The sequence below is a fragment of the Quercus lobata genome, chromosome 1, assembly GCF_001633185.2.
Source record: "Quercus lobata isolate SW786 chromosome 1, ValleyOak3.0 Primary Assembly, whole genome shotgun sequence".
Classification (NCBI taxonomy): Eukaryota; Viridiplantae; Streptophyta; class Magnoliopsida; order Fagales; family Fagaceae; genus Quercus; species Quercus lobata.
The window spans coordinates 32,495,817-32,515,420 of record NC_044904.1 but is presented as its reverse complement, the minus strand read 5'-3'; the positions used below and the strand labels follow the sequence as shown (position 1 = coordinate 32,515,420).

The 19,604-nt window shown below is 34.9% G+C and overlaps 2 protein-coding genes across 20 annotated transcripts in view; both read left to right on the top strand.

The window, feature by feature from the left end:
• Positions 1-2,986: 2,986 nt before the first annotated feature.
• On the top strand, positions 2,987-3,763 carry LOC115952688. Its single transcript, XM_031069894.1, has one exon. It carries the CDS (start codon positions 2,987-2,989, stop codon positions 3,761-3,763), a length of 777 nt encoding a protein of 258 aa, XP_030925754.1.
• A 3,692-nt stretch (positions 3,764-7,455) lies between these two features.
• LOC115987157 (disease resistance-like protein DSC1) overlaps positions 7,456-19,604 on the top strand; it is a 53,465-nt gene continuing 41,316 nt past the window's right edge. For 3 of the 19 annotated variants that reach the window (XM_031110777.1, XM_031110771.1, XM_031110763.1), the window contains exons 1-5: positions 7,456-8,382; positions 9,055-10,177; positions 10,364-10,633; positions 10,765-11,553; positions 11,647-12,443. In XM_031110777.1, coding sequence (XP_030966637.1) covers positions 7,862-8,382; positions 9,055-10,177; positions 10,364-10,633; positions 10,765-11,553; positions 11,647-12,393 — 3,450 coding nt within the window. In that variant the 5' untranslated portion in view covers positions 7,456-7,861 and the 3' untranslated portion in view covers positions 12,394-12,443. Of the gene's footprint in view, positions 8,383-9,054; positions 10,178-10,363; positions 10,634-10,764; positions 11,554-11,646; positions 12,444-12,776; positions 16,173-16,325; positions 17,032-19,604 lie in introns of those variants that run through there. The other 16 variants (XM_031110698.1, XM_031110677.1, XM_031110692.1 and 13 more) reach the window with 16 other exon arrangements.

Genomic DNA, 19,604 nt, shown 5'->3' with positions numbered 1-19,604 from the left:
TGGATGTTGACCTAATGGATATTGAATGCCCATTATGATACACAAACTTGATAGTAAATTAATATCTAAGACAAAAAAAAATTAGTTATTATTATTGTTGTTGCTGTTGTTGTTAAATATTTTTCTTTCACATTTGGAAGTCACTTTGCATATTCAAGCACTACAATAGGGTTCAAATTACACCCCAAAAAAAAAAAAAAAAAATTCTACTGTACTTTCAACATTTTCAACTTCAGCTATAGTATTTCAGGCAAAAAACAATCAGCTAGCTTTTAGATTATTTTGCTATAGTACTTTCAGCAACAAGTTTTCAATTTTAGCAAAATAAAGCAGATCCTAAACAAACTCTAAGAATGTGTTTGGCATGAGCTTATAAGCTCAACTTATAGTTTTTAGCTTTTTTCATTTTTTTAGCTTTTATGTACAGTTTTTTTAAAACCTCACTTTTTCTCCCGTTTTTTCACATTTTCAATTTTTTTTAAGGTATAAATATATTTTAACATACTTTCAGCAAAAGTTTTCAGTTTCAACTAAATAAACTGTTTCCAAATAGGTCCTAAAGATAGCTACTATTCCACAAAAGTAAAAAACGTGTGGGGATCTCTTTGAACTTAGTAGGGTTGCGTGGAAGAGGATATTCTTATTCCTTAGCAATGATTATCAAAATTTTGATCTAGATCCTACGATTTTACGATTGCACCTGCCCAAACGATTCGGATCTTTCAAGAATCTTTGTGATCGTTTAGGATCGGTAGGATCATATGATTCTGACGATCTCAAATGATCCTTGTTTCTTGTAATATTATTTAACTTGACAAAAGGCTCAGCTGAACCTAAATGAAAAATAATATCCTAATAGATTAAGTTTTGCTATTCTAATGTAGAGAGATGGAGTGTCAAATTGGACCCAAATAAAAAAATAACATTCCAATAGAGTGTCACGTTTTAAGATTTTTGGTCTTTTTAAATGGTGCTTACAAATGGATGTAGTGATGTATGGTAATTACATCAAATTGATGCAATTTTTATTTTTTTATGAATGAATGTATAATTTATGTGATTATTTAACATATCAATATTTTTTTTTTTTCTCAAATAATGTATGATTTTATGATTCACGATTCGATCCTACAATCCACGATCCTACATAGAATCCCGATTTTAACAACCTTTCTTAGTGCTACTTGTCTACTTTAGTTTCCTCTGATATTATTTATACATTTTTTATATAAATTTTATAAATTAACGTGTTATCAATCAGGAAAAATAATTCACTTTTATATTTATTATTATGTCTAAATGACACCAATCACATGCATTTGATACACCAGTTTGTGATTTTTTTGGTTTTAAAATTTGTGATAATTTTAGTGTTTTAATACCAATTACATTCTAAAATTTCAATAATTTTAGCTAAAGTTAAAGATACAATATTTTACTACAAAAATTAATAAATTAATGTGACAAAAATATGATCAATGTTAGAAACTTATTATAAATAACATTATAATAAATGAAGATTGAATTAGTTTTTTTTTTTTTTTAATCGGTAACAATGTTAGTTTGTTAGACTTTTTTTTTTTTTTTTTTTTTTTAAGATTTAGTTTGTTAGACTTATGTAATAAAATTTGAAATATCTTTGTAAAAGAAATTATAATAATTCGGTGATCTTCGTATAAGTGGGTTTATTGTTCACTACTCCTAATATTACTTTGTTCTTCGTATTGGTTATCGTTGGGTTTATTGTCTACCTCTAAAAGTAACATTATTTTTTCTCCCAGGGGTAAATGCATGCTCACCTCTTTTGTTTACTAAGGTTGTGTTTGTTTTGGGTGAAAATCACTTCCGGAGATGCTTTTCCGTAAATGTAGGTGTTTGGTTGTGCATGGAAAATAAATTTTCCGGAAATGGTTTTCAGTTGAGCGTGTGTCGGGTGTAAAATGATTTCCGTTTTTATTTTACCTTCAAATACTATTTTCCGAAAAACAGAGAGAGAGAGCTGAGTGAGAGTGAGATAGAGGAAGAAGAGAGAGGGAGAGAGCATACCCCTCCGGCCAGCCAAGCTCCGGCTAGAGAGATCGCACCCAGAGAGAGATCGAACCCAGAGCCTAGAGCCCTTCGACTTCGACTTCAAATCGTACCCAGATCGCAACCTTCGACTTCGCCAGTGAACCCAGAACCCTTCGACTTCACCGTTCGACTTCGACTTCGAATCGCACCCAGATCGCACCCTTTGACTTCGCCGGCGAACCCAGATCACGCATTCGACTTCGTCGAGATCGCACCCCAGGATTGCACCGAGACGGCACCGATCGCACTGAGATCGCAATTGAGAAATGGTTGGGTTTTAATGAATTTGACCGGATTGGATGAATTTTTTTTGGTTGGGTTTTGTTTTTGTGTTTATCTATTGAGAAATGAGATTATATATTTGTTTGGAAACTGAGAAAATGTGAGAAACAAGAAGAAAATGTGTTTTTTATATTATTTTCAGTAACACAACCAAACACTAAAAATTATTTTTCAAAGCATTTTTCCAGAATGCAACCAAACATTTGAAAATATTTTCTTTTCCCGTAAATAGCATTTCTGAAAAATACTTATTTTCAGAAAAATATTTTACATAAACCAAACAAAGCCTAAACCGCTAAAGACCTTTCTACCAAAAAAAAAAAAAAGTACTGACATTTTTTTTTTTTTTTTTTTTTTTTTTTTTTTTTTTTTTTAACCCTTCCCATTTTAATGAGTTGTTCCGCGTAAGTCACTGCGCTTTTTTTACTATTTTAATGAGTTGTCCTGTAAATGTCACTTATGCTTCTTTTACTATCTCACCGGTGCCTGTACCACGCATTTCTTTCTCGAGAACTAGGAGTAGATTTTTTTTTTTTTGATGGGAAGGAGTAGATTTTTTAACCATTCATTGTACTTATACTTTTCAGTCTCATAGCCACACACACATTCCAATACCTGTAAAAGTAAGCTCTATATGGCTCTAGGAGGTAGGGATTTCCTTGGCAGTGATGCAAAGGTTTCTGTGCTAATTGATAATGATCATCGTTGCTGGATGAAAGAAACAATTAAAAACATTTTCTTGTCCCATGAAGCTGCTCTAATTCTATCTATTCCTCTCAGCCTTAATTCTTGTGAGAATAGGTTGTTTTGGCCGCATAACCCGGATGGCTCTTATTCTGTCAGGTCTGGCTACAGATGGCTCATGGAGGAAGATCTAAAAGAAGAGGCCTCAACCTCGGATGTGTCAAAGACCAGGAGCATTTGGAAGGGCGTGTGGAACTTACGTGTCCCCAATAGGGTCAAATCGTTGTTGTGGAGGGCTGGTTCAGACACGTTGCCATCCAAGTCTAATCTTTTGAGAAGGAAAATTATTACTGATGATCTCTACCCGGGCTGCAAGCTTATGAGTGAGACCACTTTTCACGCTATCTGGTCTTGTCCTGCTCTGGCTCCGGTTTGGTCTTCCAGGTATGCTTGGCTCATGAAGTTAACCAAAGAGTGCTCATCGCTGCTGGAAATCTTCCATTGCTGCCAGACTCATAATGACTGCTTTGATCTATTTGCCATGATCGCCTCCCAGCTTTGGATTCGTAGAAACAAGCTGCGGGTTGGTGACTGTGTGGCTCCATTGGCAAAGATTATTGGCTTGGCTACGGATTGCTTGTTGGAGTTCCAGTCTGCCCTGTCGTCCCCCCAACCTCCTTCAAAACCGGTATTAGCATCCAGATGGTCTCCTCCTCTGTCGGGTTAGGTGAAAATTAATTTCGACGGGGCAACATTTAAGGATAGGAACTTAGCTGGCTTGGTTGGTGTTATTCGCGATGACAGAGGTCTTGTCATGGCTGCCTTTACACAAATTATTCCACTGCCTACATCAGTAGAGATGGTGGAAGTGTTGGCAGCACGTAATGCACTGGTTTTGGCTCAAGATCTAAATCTGACTCAGGTGCAACTTGAAGGTGATTCGGAAATAATAATCAATGCTCTCTCCTCCGATGGCAGGGACTCTTCAAGCTACGGTCATATCTTGAAGGACATCAAGCTTCTTTCCTTGGCTTTTCAGTGTCTTTCATTTAGTCATACACGTAGGCAAGGGAACAAACTTGCGCATTGTTTAGCAAGATCAGCTTGTAATTTCTCCCCATTTCAAGTTTGGATGGAGGAAATTCCTTTAGTGTTTGAATTTGTGTACTCTTTTGATATTCCTTAATGATATTGTCTCTTCCCCCTTCATCTTGGAGTGGTTTTTCAAAAAAAAAAAAAAAAAAAAGCCTCTAGGAGGTAGAGACAAAACATTAAAAAAGAAAAAAGAAAGGTTTTAAACGGTGGCTCCCACTTTTTTCAAACTCCCAATTTTCCTTCTGTATCTCCTCTTTTGTTTTAAACGGTGGCTCTTGAAGTCTCTCAAACTCAAAAAATGAGGACGAAGGGTTTAAGCATAGGACGGGAAAGAGATGAAAAAAGCTGGTCAGAATGGTTTAAAGAGAATTTAAGCAAAGTCATGATGCCGCCTGACACAATTGTTGAGGCTGACTCTTCTTCAAAGTCTCAAAAGAAGAGAAATTACGTGTAGTTGAAATGGTTCAGCTTTTTTTTAATTGTACTTAAAAAAGAAATGAGGTTTTTAAAAAGTGTAATATGAAATTCTATTTTTTTTTTTGAAAAAATTAAATGTTTTGTAAAAATAATTAAAAATATTATTTAAAAAATCGAGTGTTTGGTTAGTATTTTTTTTATAAGATTTGATTAGTATTTATAACAGTGAAAATTTGAGTTATAAATTAAAAAAAAAGATAAGATATATATATAAAAAAGAGAATTCTTTGTTTTAATTATTTCTCTTAATGCAAGTTATGGACATAACATTTTTATAAAAATTACACAATAAAATCTATATGATAAGTTGTTAATGGTTGATAAAAAATAATAATGTCACTAGTAGATCTAAATGAGAACCAATAATAATTTAATGTGTAAAATTTATTATGAAATTGTTATGAAAATATTGTATCAATAACATTATTCTTTTCTAAAGAAAATAATACTGTATTAATTTAAAATGGTCAAAAATACAATAAAATGTAACAATAATTTTATAATATTATTTATTTTTAGTTGCGGTCAGCGAAAGATTTGATACCTCAACTTTTGAAAGTTTTTGTGATAATTTACTGTATCCTAATACAGTTGTAATTTTCATTTTATAAATTTCCTTGCAGACACATATCCCACTCTACCTTGCAAAGCCCTTTCTACCAACTTAAAAAAAAAATACTGACATGTTTTTTTTTAACCCTTTCCATTAATGAGTTGTTCCGCATAAGTCACTGCGCTTTCTTTACTATAATTTAATGAGTTGTCCTGTAAATGTCACTTTGCTTCTTTTACTATCTCACCGGTACCTATACCACGCGTTTCTTTCTTGAGGACTAGGAGTAGATTTTTTAACCATTCATTTTACTTTTACTTTTCAGTCTCATTGCCACACACATGTTCCAATACCTGTAAAAGTAAGCTCTATATGGCTCTAGGAGGTAGAGACAAAATATTGAAAAAGAAAAAAGAAACACTCACATTAATACCCCGCCTACTCCCACTTTTTTCAAACTCTCAATTGTCCTTCCGTATCTCTTTTTGTTTTAAACGGTGGCTCTTGTGTCTCTTGTACTGACGTGGGAAGTGACGAAGTGTATATGTTACAACTCACCTCTGATTGCCTAAAATTACTGATAAGAGAAGAAGCCATTTTTTATAAGGTCGAATTTTTTGTGAGGACCCAGTTTAGGCGTGAGGAGTTCTTCTGGGAAAGCTCAGACTCGGAGATTTTTTTTTTGGGTCAAAAAGTTGTTTTGGTGTCACTCAGAAACTTCCACGAAATTGCAAAGTAAAAAAACATTAATTGGCACTTGAAAGTTGAAAGTTTATTAGAGCATTTGTTGGTACAGTGTTTGATTTTTATTTTTTATTTTTTTTCCTGTGGGTTTTGGTGGCTGTGGTGGTGGCGGCGGTGGTGGTTGTTGTGACTATAACTTGGTGGTACGGTGTTTAATTTTTTTTTCTGTGGGTTTGGTGGCTGCGGTGGTAGATTTGTGACTATGATGGTGGTTTGATTTTTTTATTTTGTTTGTGGGTTTAGTTGTGTCTGGTGGTGGTGGTGATGGTAGTGGTGGTTGTGGGTGTGGGTGTGGGTGTGGCTGTGGCTGTGGCTGTGGCTGTGACTGATGATAGAGATGGTTGTGGATGGTGCTGGGTTGTTTTTTTTTTGTAGTGAGATATATTATTTTATTATATGAGATATATTATTTTATTAGGATGTTTATATTATTTTATTGCGTTGATAGCTAAAATAGATTCACTATTGCAGCATGTGTGTAGGTATAATAGATAAAGTAACTTTTGGTGGAGTTAAAAAACTAAATTTTTAGCTCCACTACTGTGGATGTTAGACGATAGTCACATAGAAAAGCCAATCTATGTTATAGCCTGGTTTTTAAAAACTGGAAATCGGTCTTTAATTAGATTTGATTATAGTTAAAAACTGAAAATAACTTAAAAACCGAAAAAATTGAAAATCGGCCGGTTCAATCGAAAAATCGAAAATCGGCATAGTAGAACTAGTTACTGACCAGTTGGGGGACGAAATGGGAAATTAGCCATAATTTCCCAACTATCTAGTTAGTAGTTTAGGTTTACAAACTATATTATTTATTAGCATCTCGAGCCTAAAAAACTCTATTTTGGCCTATAAATCAAGTATTAAAGACTTGATTTCTATACTCTAATTACATCCGATATGGCATATTTTTCCACGTGGCGATTACATGGAAATCGAGTCTCTAAGACTCGATTTATAACCCTTATAAATAAGAACAAATCAGACCAGAACATCAGAGGATAACCAAAGAAAAAAAAAATCCAGAAACAGAAAAGAGAGAAGATTGAGATTGGAGAAAAAAAACCACTAGAACATCGGAGAAGATGGAGATCGGAGAAAAAAATCACCAGAACCTAGGCCGCGCGCGACTTAGGTCGTCGCGCGACCCAGGCCGTCGCGCGAGCCTAGGCCGCGCGCAACCCAAGCCACACGCGACCCAAGTCATCACGCGAGCCCAAGCCGCGCGCTAGTGAGGTGAGCTTTCTCTCCCTCTGATCTGAGTCTCTAAGTTTGGGATTGTTGTATTCTGAGATTTCTGAAATTTGTTTTTGGGTATTTTGACTAGTACATGATACTTCAAATTTTTTTTTAAAATTCTTTTGGTTTATAAATTGAGAGTGGTTACCACGTGGCAAAAAAATGCCTCATCAAATATAATTAGACCATGAAAATCAAGCCATTGAGGCTTGATTTATTTGAAACCTTAACTACTAATCCCCGGTTGGGATATTTTGTCCTTTTCCTGCCTAAATCTATGTCGTTTAGGCTAAAACATAAACCCTAACCCTAAAGCCTAACTGACTAAAACATAAAACACTCTGACTCTCACACTCTCAGCATCTCACGCCTCAAGCCCTCAAGCCCTCAACCTCATCTCACGCACACGCAGTCACGCCTCACTCTCTGCCTCTCTGCCTCACTCAAGCTCACTCTCATCAACGATCAACCACTCCACTGACCACTCTCATCTCTAAATCCGAAGGCCCCAATAACCCTCTCTTCTTCCTTGTCAAAGCCACAGACAAAATCGACCAAAATCTCTAAATCCAAAGGTTTTTTTTTTCCTTCTCGGTCTCGCCCAATAACGGTTATAGTCTTCTTTAACTTGCATCTCAGTTATATTGACAACCCCTTTCACGGCTTTCCTTCTCCTTTTAGTTTCAGATCTACTCATACGGTTGCTCATAAATCCTGATGGCGCTTATCACCACCAAAGGAGCCTCATATTCCTCTTCCTCTTCCTCTTCCTCTTTCACCCACCAATCCAAGAACTTTGATAAGTTTGATGTCTTTTTGAGTTTTAGAGGTGAAGATACCCGCTCTGGTTTTGTAAGCCATTTGTATCACGCTTTGTGGCTCCGGGGTATTCACACCTTCATCGATAATAATCTCGAAAGGGGAGAAGAAATTTCTACACAGCTTTTCAAAATCATTGAGAACTCAACGATGTCAATTATTGTATTTTCTGAAGATTATGCATCCTCCACTTGGTGTTTGGATGAACTTGCTAAGATTATTGAGTGCAGGAAAAATAATCAATTGGTGTTACCAATTTTTTACAAGTTGGATCCATCAGAAGTTCGTAAGCAACAAGGAAAGTTTGGAGAAGCACTAGCTAGGCATGAAGAAAGATTTAAAGATGAAAAGAAGGTAAAAAGGTGGAGGAAAGCTCTACGTAAGGCAGGCGAAATTTCTGGTTTGGACTACAAGAACAGGTATTTTTTTAGTGACTATCCTTGTACTGTTCTTTTAGGGTCCGTTTGTTGGAGACAAAATTGGTAGTTGTTATTTTTCCACTCTCAACCAAATACCACGAGATAAAACTAAATTTTTTTCTGTTCTTTCACTTTTTCATCCCTCCTCATTTTTTATCCTATCACTTTTTCATTTTCCCAACCAAACAAACCCTTAAACTTTTAATGAATTTGGGATGACCATTAAATTTTCATGTTAAATAACAACTACAGTTGATTGATTTCTACTATTTTTTTTCCTTTAAAGTTTAATAAATTATGAAACTATTCTATTCTTGTCATAATTAATCTAGTTAGCTATAGCTTAACGATGGAAAAAAAACTTAAAATTAGATTATCTTACCAATTATTAATTAGGTATTTTCCCCGCACATATTTTAAAAGAAAAACTTAATGCATTTTTCTAAAGTAGTGGGATCCCAATAAGATTATTTCCTTATCTAATAGGGCTTTTCATGCAATTTCGTGCTAAAAGCTAATTTGCTACCCCAGAATAAGAGACAATAAAATAATATATCTTCAAATACTTAGCAATACTTAAGTTATGATGTACAGATTAAACACCTTGCTTTCAATTTATTTCCTTTTTAAATTAACTCTCGTTAAATGTCTTAAATGCTCTGTGAATGGCAGCCACAATGAATGTGACCTTATCCAAGAAATTGTTGAAAAGATCTCAAAGTCCAAACTAAATCAGATGGAATTAGACGTTGCGAAATATCCAGTTGGAATAAAGTCTCGTACAGAGGCTTTAATAGCACGTTTAGATATTGAATCAAATGAGGATGTTCGCATGGTAGTAATCTATGGTATCAATGGAGTAGGCAAAACGACAATTGCAAAAGCTACTTATAACAAAATTTTACATCATTTCAAAGCAAAAGTTTTTCTAGAGAATGTTAGAGAGAGGTCAGAGACAATTGAAGGCTTAATTCGTCTACAAAAGATGCTTCTTTCTAATATCTTAGGGTATGGGAATTTGGAAGTGTGTAATGTATCTAGTGGAATCGCCATGATAAATGAACGTCTTTGCGGAAAGAGGGTTCTTATCATTCTTGACGATGTGGATAATTTGGACCAAATAGAAAAATTGCTTGGAAAATGTGATCAATTTGCTCCTGGAAGTAGAATCATTATGACAACAAGAAATAAACGTTTGCTTGTAACTCCTGGAAATGGTGTTTCAACCTATGGATATCGGGTTAAGGAATTAAATGAATTTGAAGCTATTGAACTCTTTAGCAAGCATGCTTTCCGAAGTAATGAACCCAATGGAGATTATTTGGAACTTGTGCACAAAGTTATACATTATGCCAAAGGCCTTCCACTAGCTCTAGTAGTAATGGGTGCTGATTTGTATCAAAGACCAAAACTTGGATGGGAAAGTGCTCTAAAAAAGTACGAAAAAATTCCAAATGGAGATATTCAAAAGATATTGAAAATAACTTATGATGGGTTAGATGAAAATGAACAGAATATTTTCCTTTATATTGCATGTTTCTTCAAGGGATATTGCATGAATTATGCTAAGGTTGTGGATATACTAGAAGGTTGTGATTTAGAACCAGCAGATGGTATTGCAAGACTTTTTGATAAATGTCTCGTGACTTTTGATTATTGTAATGAATTGTCAATGCATGATTTGCTACAAAGAATGGGTAGAGAAATTGTTCGACAAGAATCACCACAAAATCCAGGAGAACGTAGTAGACTATGGCGTTGTGAGGATGTTCTTAAAGTACTAACTGAAGATACAGTATGAGTTGTTTTGATTCATCTTCTCTATTTTTTTGATATAATCACATTGTTATTATTGTTGTTGTTATTATTATTATTATTATTATTATTATTAGTAGTAGTAGTAGTAGTAGTAGTAGGGTTTTACCCATAATTTAGTAAGTGTTATATTTTTGGTGATTTACTTTTTACGTTTTTCAATTAGGGGTCAGATAAAATTCAAAGCATAATGTTGTATCCGCCGAAGCTGATAGAGTTGCAATTGAAGGCACAAATATTTTGTAAGATGAAAAATCTTAGATTGCTTACAATTCGCAATGTACATTGCAATGGATTCCTAGAATATCTTCCCAATGGATTAAAGCTGCTTGATTGGCATACATATCCATTCCCTTCGCTTCCATTCCATTTTTCTCCTAAAAATCTGGTTGCACTCAACATGGTCGGTAACCAATTAGAGAAAACATTCAAGCAGGTATGGTCTTTTTTTTTTTTTTTGGATAAATAATTTTTTAAAGTTTAAAGTGTGTGTGTGTATATATATATATATATGTTTTGAGAATCAAAAAGGTATAATTTAATTTTTGATTTTTTTGTCATCTACAGGTTTTTGCATTCAAAACCATGAGATATGTGGACTTAAGTCAATGTGAACCCATTAGGAAAATACCTGACTTATCAATGAGCCCAAACATAAAGGGATTGAAACTTAGTGATTGTAAAAATTTAGTTGAGATTGATGACTCCGTGGGGCGTCTTGATAAGCTTGAAGTGTGGGACCTTAGGGGTTGCAATAAACTTGAAACTCTTCCGAGTTGTCTCTCGATGAAGTCTCTTAGATGTTTGAATCTTACATTCTGCAAAAGCCTTAAGAAGTTCCCCAATATTTCACAAGAAATGAAAAGTTTAAAGGATTTATCTTTGAACGAGACTAGAATTAGTGAATTGCCTCCGTCATTTGGGAATCTCACTGGGATTATTAAGTTAGAGCTTGGAAACTGTGAGGTGGGACATCTACATGTTCCAGGTAGCATCTATAAATTACAATGTCTTGAGATTCTCATTCTTTATGGCAATTTCACATTTTCAAAGGACGTGGAGCTACTGCGCAATGCTGACGGAGACTTTTCCAAATATGCTTTTCCAAACTTGGAAGGTATTGGTCTTATTGGCGTTCCAAATCCCTCAGAAATGGATTTTATTTTGAATTATTGTTGTCCCCCCTCATTGGAAGTTCTAGGTATCCTTGACTGCAGAATTGTTACCTTCCCAAAAATCGCTGGCAGATTTAGGTATTTAGAACTTCTGAAATTTAAAGTTTGCTATGAGCTTCAGGAAATTCCAAGCCTTCCACAAAGTGTAAGATCTGCACAAACAAGCGAAATATTTGAACAGGTATTAAGAAACAGTTTCTTTTACCTTCACAAGTACTACTTGTCGATTAATTTTGCTAAAATGTAATTTGTTGAATTCTCTAATTGCATGCAGATTCGAGAAATGATAAGGCTTCCACCAAATCTTCCACCATGCCACATGTTAATAGTTCCACACCCAAACTCATCTTCTACAATATCCCCTGTGATGGTCCCCGATCTGTATGTCTTCCTTGTTGAGAATCACTTTGTGCCAGAGGGATACCCCGGTCTGTATGTCTTCGTTGCTGAGTATCACTTTGTGTTAGAGGGATACGGGGATGAGATTCCAAATTGGTTTAACCACCAAAGCAATGAAAATTCAATATCATTCTTGATTGGTCCAGAATTTCCAACAATTGCTCTCTGTGTTGCTATTGAAATAACTCCTATTGAAATAGTAAAGGCTCGTAGTTGCAATTTTGATTTTCATGTCTTCATTTCCATCAATGGTAGTAAACGACTGTTCGAAAGCACAAAGTATTTATTTGAACATTTTAACCGGCTGGTGTTTTGTTGTAGACCTCAGAGCTCATTGCAGGAACTATTTGAGGACTTGAATCTAGGTGATTGGAATCTTGTTCAGATTTTCTGTGAAACCCCTCATGATGCTGGAAAAATTGCTCCTGTGATTACAAGGGTAGGGGTCCATGTAGACTGCATTTGTTCTCCTCAAAAATCCTCAGGCTGTCAAATTTCGAAGAGCATTGTACAGTGTAACAGGCGGAGGCCGTCTCTTGGATTTGAATCAACCCTCGGTGATGGGTTTAATTTGGGTTCCTCCTCTTTAAATGATGATTCTGACTTCAGTACATTTCCATAGTCAAAGAAAATGAGACCCTCTTGATCAAATTTCAACAAAAACATTGCAAGGTACTATAGTTACTTTGAAAATGTTTTCCATTGTATCATCTTTGTTTGATATCTTTTTTGTCTGTTATTACATTGAAATATTCAGTCCATAGCTCATTGATTCTAATTTTTTTGATTGCTTAAACCTTCGTTGAGGTGCAGCAATTCTGTTTTTGGCGTGATTTGGGTTTGTTTCTCTGAATATGGTCAATAACTTGCAGTCAATGTATGTGGAGCAGAGGAGCTCTAACTATCTGGCCATCTACATTCCTTTTTGCTCTCTTCCAAAAAAGTAGAAAAACAAGAAAATTAATTCTAGATTTTGACTTAATTTTTTTATAAAAAAAATTACAGGTTGGAATACCGTGGAGGACCATTGATGACGAAAAAGGCAGCAGCATTGGCGAAATTTCTAGAAAATGTTACCAATTGTCACACCCTGGAGGATCATTGTGATTTAAAAAATGAAAAAGAAAAAGGTTTCTGCTTAAGTTTACCTTAACTCTGCTTATCAAAAAAAAGATGTTTGCCTTAAATCATTGTTGGAACCTTTCTTTGTTGGATATTGATGATATCATGCTATTCAAGAACTGAATATAGGTGTGTTTTTATATCATGCCATATTTTGCAGAAATGTACCATTTGTCATTGGCATTGAAATGTTGCTATCAGTATTATGCTTATATTGACCCTGCTGTGCGTAGTGATAAATTTGGTTATGCAAAAGATCTATTTATTTCTTTATTATTGTTATTCTTGAAACTTGAAAGTATGCTTAAAACAAGACAGAGTTGTAAGCAACCCCCCCCCCCCCCCCTTTCTTTTATTTTGAATCAATCCAAACATAAATGGCTCTTTTCCCACTTGAATTTATTATATTTTGAAGAAAATGGCATTTTAGCTTCTCCAAAATCTATATACTAAAGGGCAGTCATTCTTGGTTTGCTTTGCACAAGAATCAGTAATATGTTTATAGTTTATTGTAAGCTAAGCAAATTATGACCTAACTAGTACCTAATGATAAGACATGTTTTGCAAACCTGTCTTTGTTATATGAGAGAAATTACCACTTTTAATCCCCCAGCCCAATAACACAAAAAAAAAGGTAAAAGGAAAGTGTTGTAGAGAAATGAGTACAAGGTATTTGGCTTTGCAAATACTTGATTGATTGGACTGGTCTTGATGGTCGTTTTTCTTTTTTGCTTGTTTCTGGAAGTGATTGTATTTTTTTTTTTTAATTTGTTGCTTTTTTAATAAAATAAGAACTCAATGCATTATGACTGATTTAAATTATATTGGTTATGTTTTAGCTTGTGGTGAGGTGTTTTCAAGAAGTATCATCTATTTTTAATGAATAAAAATTAATTGTCAATTGCGTGTTACAATGAATAGCCTTGTCCCCGCAAGTGTATTCAAGTAAAGAGCACTATGAAATGTTTTGATGAACGAATAGTTATCTCCATGAAGATTTTATTGGGACCCAATTGATTTATCATTCCCGATAGTGAATGTCTAAGAATGAGCTCGACATCAAGTAGTCATCAACAATGCCTCATAACCTCATTGATTTGTTATGAAACAAGGTACTTAGAGGGAATAAAGTAGGTCATTGACTTGTTGCCGAGGCTTGGAATGAAATGGTCAAAACTTTTCAATGGGACATTGGTCTCATCATGACAAAGCTGCTCTAAGGCATAGATACAAACATTTGAGAAGGCAATATAATGACATAAAGGTTGTTCAATAGAGTGGGTTATCTTGGGAAGAAACAGGAGAAATGGTAACTGCTGAGATTATGTGGGTTCTTATACCTAGGTGAATTGCCATTTATCCATTCTTGTATCTTGGACAATTTGTTGGTCTATTATGTTGCTTATATATAAACAAATCCAGGTGCATCCTGATGCTTGGTCTCATAGAAATTGTTGTTATATATGTTGAAGGGGTTTCTAACGAAGCTGCAGAATTTCTTCATGCAATGCAGATTTTAATAATGAAGACCCAATTTGATGACTGGAATGTTTCTTGTTTCAACATTGAGATCTTTGCATAATTTAAGAAAGTTATTGTCTACTTATATTGCTTATTTTCACTGTGTTGTTCCTTTACCTACAATATCGTTTGCATTATCTCAATTTTTTTCATTGCTATCCAAAATCTGATGTTGTAGAATTGATAATTATGCTTATTTTTACTTGATTTATGGAAATCTAGCTTCTGATGGAGGGTATAGCCATGTGGGTCAAGATATTGGTTGCATGTAATGGAGTCGGTGAGATTTTCTTTTCACAGGCCTATAACAAGCTGCAGCATTTGGTGAGATTTTTGGATTCTTCTGAAGGTGCAAAATTTCAAATAACTCTCGTATGTTTCAAATTAAGTTCTTATGAATAAATGTACCATAATAGAACTCTCCCCAAATTTCAAATATCTGTTTTTGATACACGGAAATGACAACACTGATGAAAGGAATTATTACTAAAGTCACACTCTAGACATTGAGGACTATCGGCTGGCAATGATGCTCTCTCTCTCTCTATTCTACCTGTAGTTAGAACGGATTTGTACATTCAATTTATGACTTCCCAGATAATTTATGAGAATTTGCATAATTATACATGAAGGCCATGTGAAAACTCTAGCACAAGTTAATGTAAAAATTTTGACTAAGTATTGTTGTCATAAGTTTTAATTTCCCAACAATGCAATTACTGCATTTAGTTTTCCTGAAAGTGTCATATAAAAACAGTGAAATCTCCCCATTTCCAGTAATGTTTGAGATTGATATGTAACAAAATAATTGTTCGAATTTTTCTTTGGTACCCTTGAGAACAAATTTTTGCATGTAACTAGAGTTATTTTGAAGTTGTAGGTGAAGAGGATGACCAATTCTTCACTAGTAGTGTTTCTCATGGATGATATTAACCTTGAGTTAGAGCAATTGCACAGAAGGAATAAAATTGGTCCTTCATGCTATCCTTCATGCTATCCTCAAAGCTTCAACAGCAGAAGATTTGGTGTTCTAGGTGGCAAAGATGTACTAGAAGATCAAAATTTAAGCTTGGTGAAAGATTACAAGGAAATAAAGGATCTCCCAATTCAGAATGTCTTTGCTGGTGATGAAATTTTCCAAAAAATGACAGCCAATGTTGATCTTTGGGAAACTCAAGGTTACATGCTTTCTCATTAGTAATGTTTGCTAGGATAGAGGATTTTCCTGTTTTGTTTCCTCTGGTTGTCATTAAAGAGTACCCTGTAGCATGGACGTCTGTGCACACGCTTTTCTTTTTTAACATATACTTTTTCCTTTGATGAAATGATGTTCACACTTTCTTCATGAAGTAAATAAAATGTTATTGGGTAACATAGGTTGTATAACATAAGTCATATTTATCATTGAACATTGAACAGGAAAATTTTGAGTAGCTTTCATTTTTTAATGGCATTTTTCATGAGCATCCGGATGCAATTGCATGCAGAGATAGGATCTCAGATTTGTGATTTGGGATTGATTTATAGTATTGAAAGTCAAATGGTAGATCAAGATATTTGGAGATAAAAGTGGAGATGAAGCAATATCCATCTTGGGAGTTTGAAAATCTTATCAGAGAAAAAAAAAAGTCAGCAACTTTATAAGCCCCAGCCTGTTCTCAAAAAGTTCAGAGAGCAATCAAGGAGTAGTTGAGGAGAGGCCATGTATACTCAAAACATATATGAATATTGAGGAGTTGGGGAAGCTTGCTATAGCTGGTATAACCCTAGAAGGCAAAAAGTTATTGACTTTAATTTCTATTGCACTATCTAAAGAGTGATTTACTTAAGCACTCTCTACTTATGAATTGTAAAAAAGAAAGAGAGCTCTATGTAATTTGTCCAAATGCTATCTAAGTCTCTGTTTTGCAGGTACACAAGTGCTTTCAAACAAACTCAGACTTTGCAACCTCGGGATCAAGGACCAGAGAGGCCTGTTAGAGTGTGCACATCTCCTGATAGTTGGCAGTTGGTGATCACTGCTAAAGGGTTTTGGCAAGCTTCTTCCAAGTTGGAGAAAGCAGGGTAGGGGGTGGTGACAGCTTTTGTAGCCAAATCACAAGAACTGTTTACTGGTTGCTTCAGCTACAATTTATCAAGAAAAAAGACTGCTAGGATGTTTGGCAAACAAAAATTTTATTTTGATAGCTAAGCCAAAAGGATTTTCACACCTAGTCGTCTTGATTGCAAGTCATATGTTGGAGGATATCTACACAAAGAAGAGAAGGCTTCCTCGAAGATTAGAAGTGATAGTGGAAGACATTTCTGACTTGCTGAAGCAGGGATGCAAGTGCTTTTTTGCAGTTTATAACAGGTATTAACTGAGGCTAGAGTTCTTCATTGTACCAGCACTTTTTGTTGTATCAATAGGAAAATAAATTTGTTAAAAATTAACCGTATATCCATTTTGGTTAATGTACTTGTTAGGTGGGCTTAGGCTTAGGCTTAGGCTTATGCTTATTAACTTTAACCCAAGAAGATAAGAACATCCTACGGTTGTAAATGGTTAAAAGATCAGAAGATTACTTGTATGTCATTTCATATCAAATTACTCATCTCAAGGTGGATTTTGACTTAAGTTGAAAAGCTTTATCCATCCTAAATGAGGTATAAGCTTATTATGATACATCATTATAAATTTGATGGAACTTTTGTGAGGATCCAAAAAGCCAAAAGTCCTCTTAAATGGGGTGAGGTGAGAGAGAACAAAATCATGGTTGAATTCCATGTTGTCTAGGTAAGATGAGGTCTTGTGCTTTATTAAAGAATGCGGCCCAATGGGTACCATTAAAAAAAAAAAAAAAAAAAGTCCCTAATGTTATCTGCAAGAAAGAAAGTATATAAGTTTAATTTTTTTGCTTTTGTACCTGGCATATTGATATACGATAAATGATAAATCTGCAGGGCCGAATCTATGAATGGAAAACTTTCACTCATGCCCTGTTTTAGCATAATTGGTTTTGGGGATTCTCACGGAAAGAGAAATTTTTTCACCAAAATTCTTGTGAGTAGAAGTGGTAGGTAATGTGAAGAGTGGTAGGAAAAGGTGTAGAATATGGCTTGAATTAGGAGCTCGACTCTTTGTTGGATTTGGATAAGGAATTTTATTCCTTTTGGGTTGCTGTTGTGATGTCCTAATTTGATTGATTGTGTGATGTGTATGGATGTGTGATGAGTCTCACATTGAGTATTTATTGGGTTGAATTGAGTTTTATTAATAGTTGCAAGGAGCCTCAATTATGATTAGTCCTTTTGAGGTATAGTGTAAATGTGACTAGTGTTTTTCCTTGGGTTGTTACATATGGTATTAGAGTCAGCCTGGTAACCCTGTGTGGACTCAGAGATACTACTCCACAAAGTGGGCCCTAACGAGGACGTTAAGGATTTAAGTAGGGGAGATTGTGATGTCCTAATTTGATTGATTGTATGATGTGTGTGGGTGTGTGATAAGTCCCACATCGGGTATGTGGGGCTCCTCTTGCCAGGAATAATTCTAATGGGCCCTACCCGCATGAAGAGTGTTAAAAGCAATCATTGCTTATCCACTGACAAAAGTTGTAAATAGTAAGCAAACAGAAGCAAAGGGGGTTAGACATTGGATCATAGAAAGCTAGAGAATAGAGAGAGAACGAGTGAGGAAACATAGGAGCAAAAGTGTTTGGCCAGCTTGATTAGTAGTCCTTATGGGCTTTAATCTTTATCCTAAGGAACTTCTCATTGTAGGACACCCATAAACCCACGCTAATAAGTAAATTGTGAGTCCAATCATACGGTTGACCCATTAACCTGGGAACGGGTGCGCATAGAAGTGATTTTCATTTTGTGCGTGGAAAAGAAGTCTAGTCTTTTTTGATTTTGGATACATTAGCTGACTCAAGTCTCCTATATAATTATAGTGCTGCTACGGAAAATTAAAGGCAGAGATAGAGAGCGTGTGTTAGAAAAAGAGGTTTTTCTCTTTGTTTGGTTATTTGAAATTTGTGGGTCGCAATTTGGAATAATGAGAGGTTTTGTTACTGCTTGATTTTGGTTCTGTGGTTTTGTGATTTGCTCTCTCTTAATGTGTTGCAACTTTTGGATTCAAATTGTGGCTCTTTATTTGGTTTGTGCGCAATTCACATTTGGTATTTGGTATTCGTATTTGGTATTTGTGAACCATTAGTTCTTTGGTTTGTATTCGTGAGAGAGTTATTTGGGTGTATTTGAGATTTGAGTTTATTTGAGATTTGAGTTTGTGAGAGTGCCTCTACACCAATTTGTATTATCTCAAAATTTTTATAGTGAAATTTGTTCATCGTCGCCTGTGGATGTAGGATATTGCCGAATCATGTAATTCTTGGTATTTTGTGTCTATTTTTCTTTTGGATTAATTTTCTTAGTTCCTATTGTTTGTTTGGAGATCTTTTTTAAGTCTAAAATATTTTCACAATTAATCTTGGTAATTTGAGCTTCTGCTATATTACAAATAAGTGGTACCAGAGCCAAGGTTCGTTACCTAGGCATTTGAATTTATTCTCTTTGGAGATTTTGGTGATTGGTTCATGGATCTGATTATTAAGGAGAAAGATGTCAAGTGATTCCTCCACAAAATCGTCGACAAATTCCTCAGGAAAAGCTTTGGCAAAGTCTTCTGTAAAACCTTCGGCTGTTAGGACGATGATTTCTAATGCCAAATTTGAAGTATAGAAATTTGATGGAATGAATAACTTTGGCATGTGGCAATGCAAATTTATGGATGTATTGGTCTAACAAGAGTTGGATATTATTTTAGAAGACAAACCTGAAAGGATGTCAAACAAGGATTGGGAAAAGATTAATAGGCAAGCTTGTGGCATCATTCGTTTGTGTTTGACCAAGAATCAAAAGTATTTTGTTATGAGAGAGACGAAGGCTAAAGAGCTTTGGAAGAAATTAGAGGACAAGTATATGACCAAGAGTGTGGAGAATCATCTCTACTTGAAGAATAAGCTCTTCCGTTTCCAATATAATGCAGGTATTTTTATGTCTGAGCACTTGAATGATTACAATAAAATACTTGCTGATTTGCAAAATTTGGAAGTTGATATTAGCAGTGAGGATAAAGCTTTCTTGTTATTGAATTCATTGCCTAGTACTTATGATCATCTAATTACAACACTGTTGTATGGAACG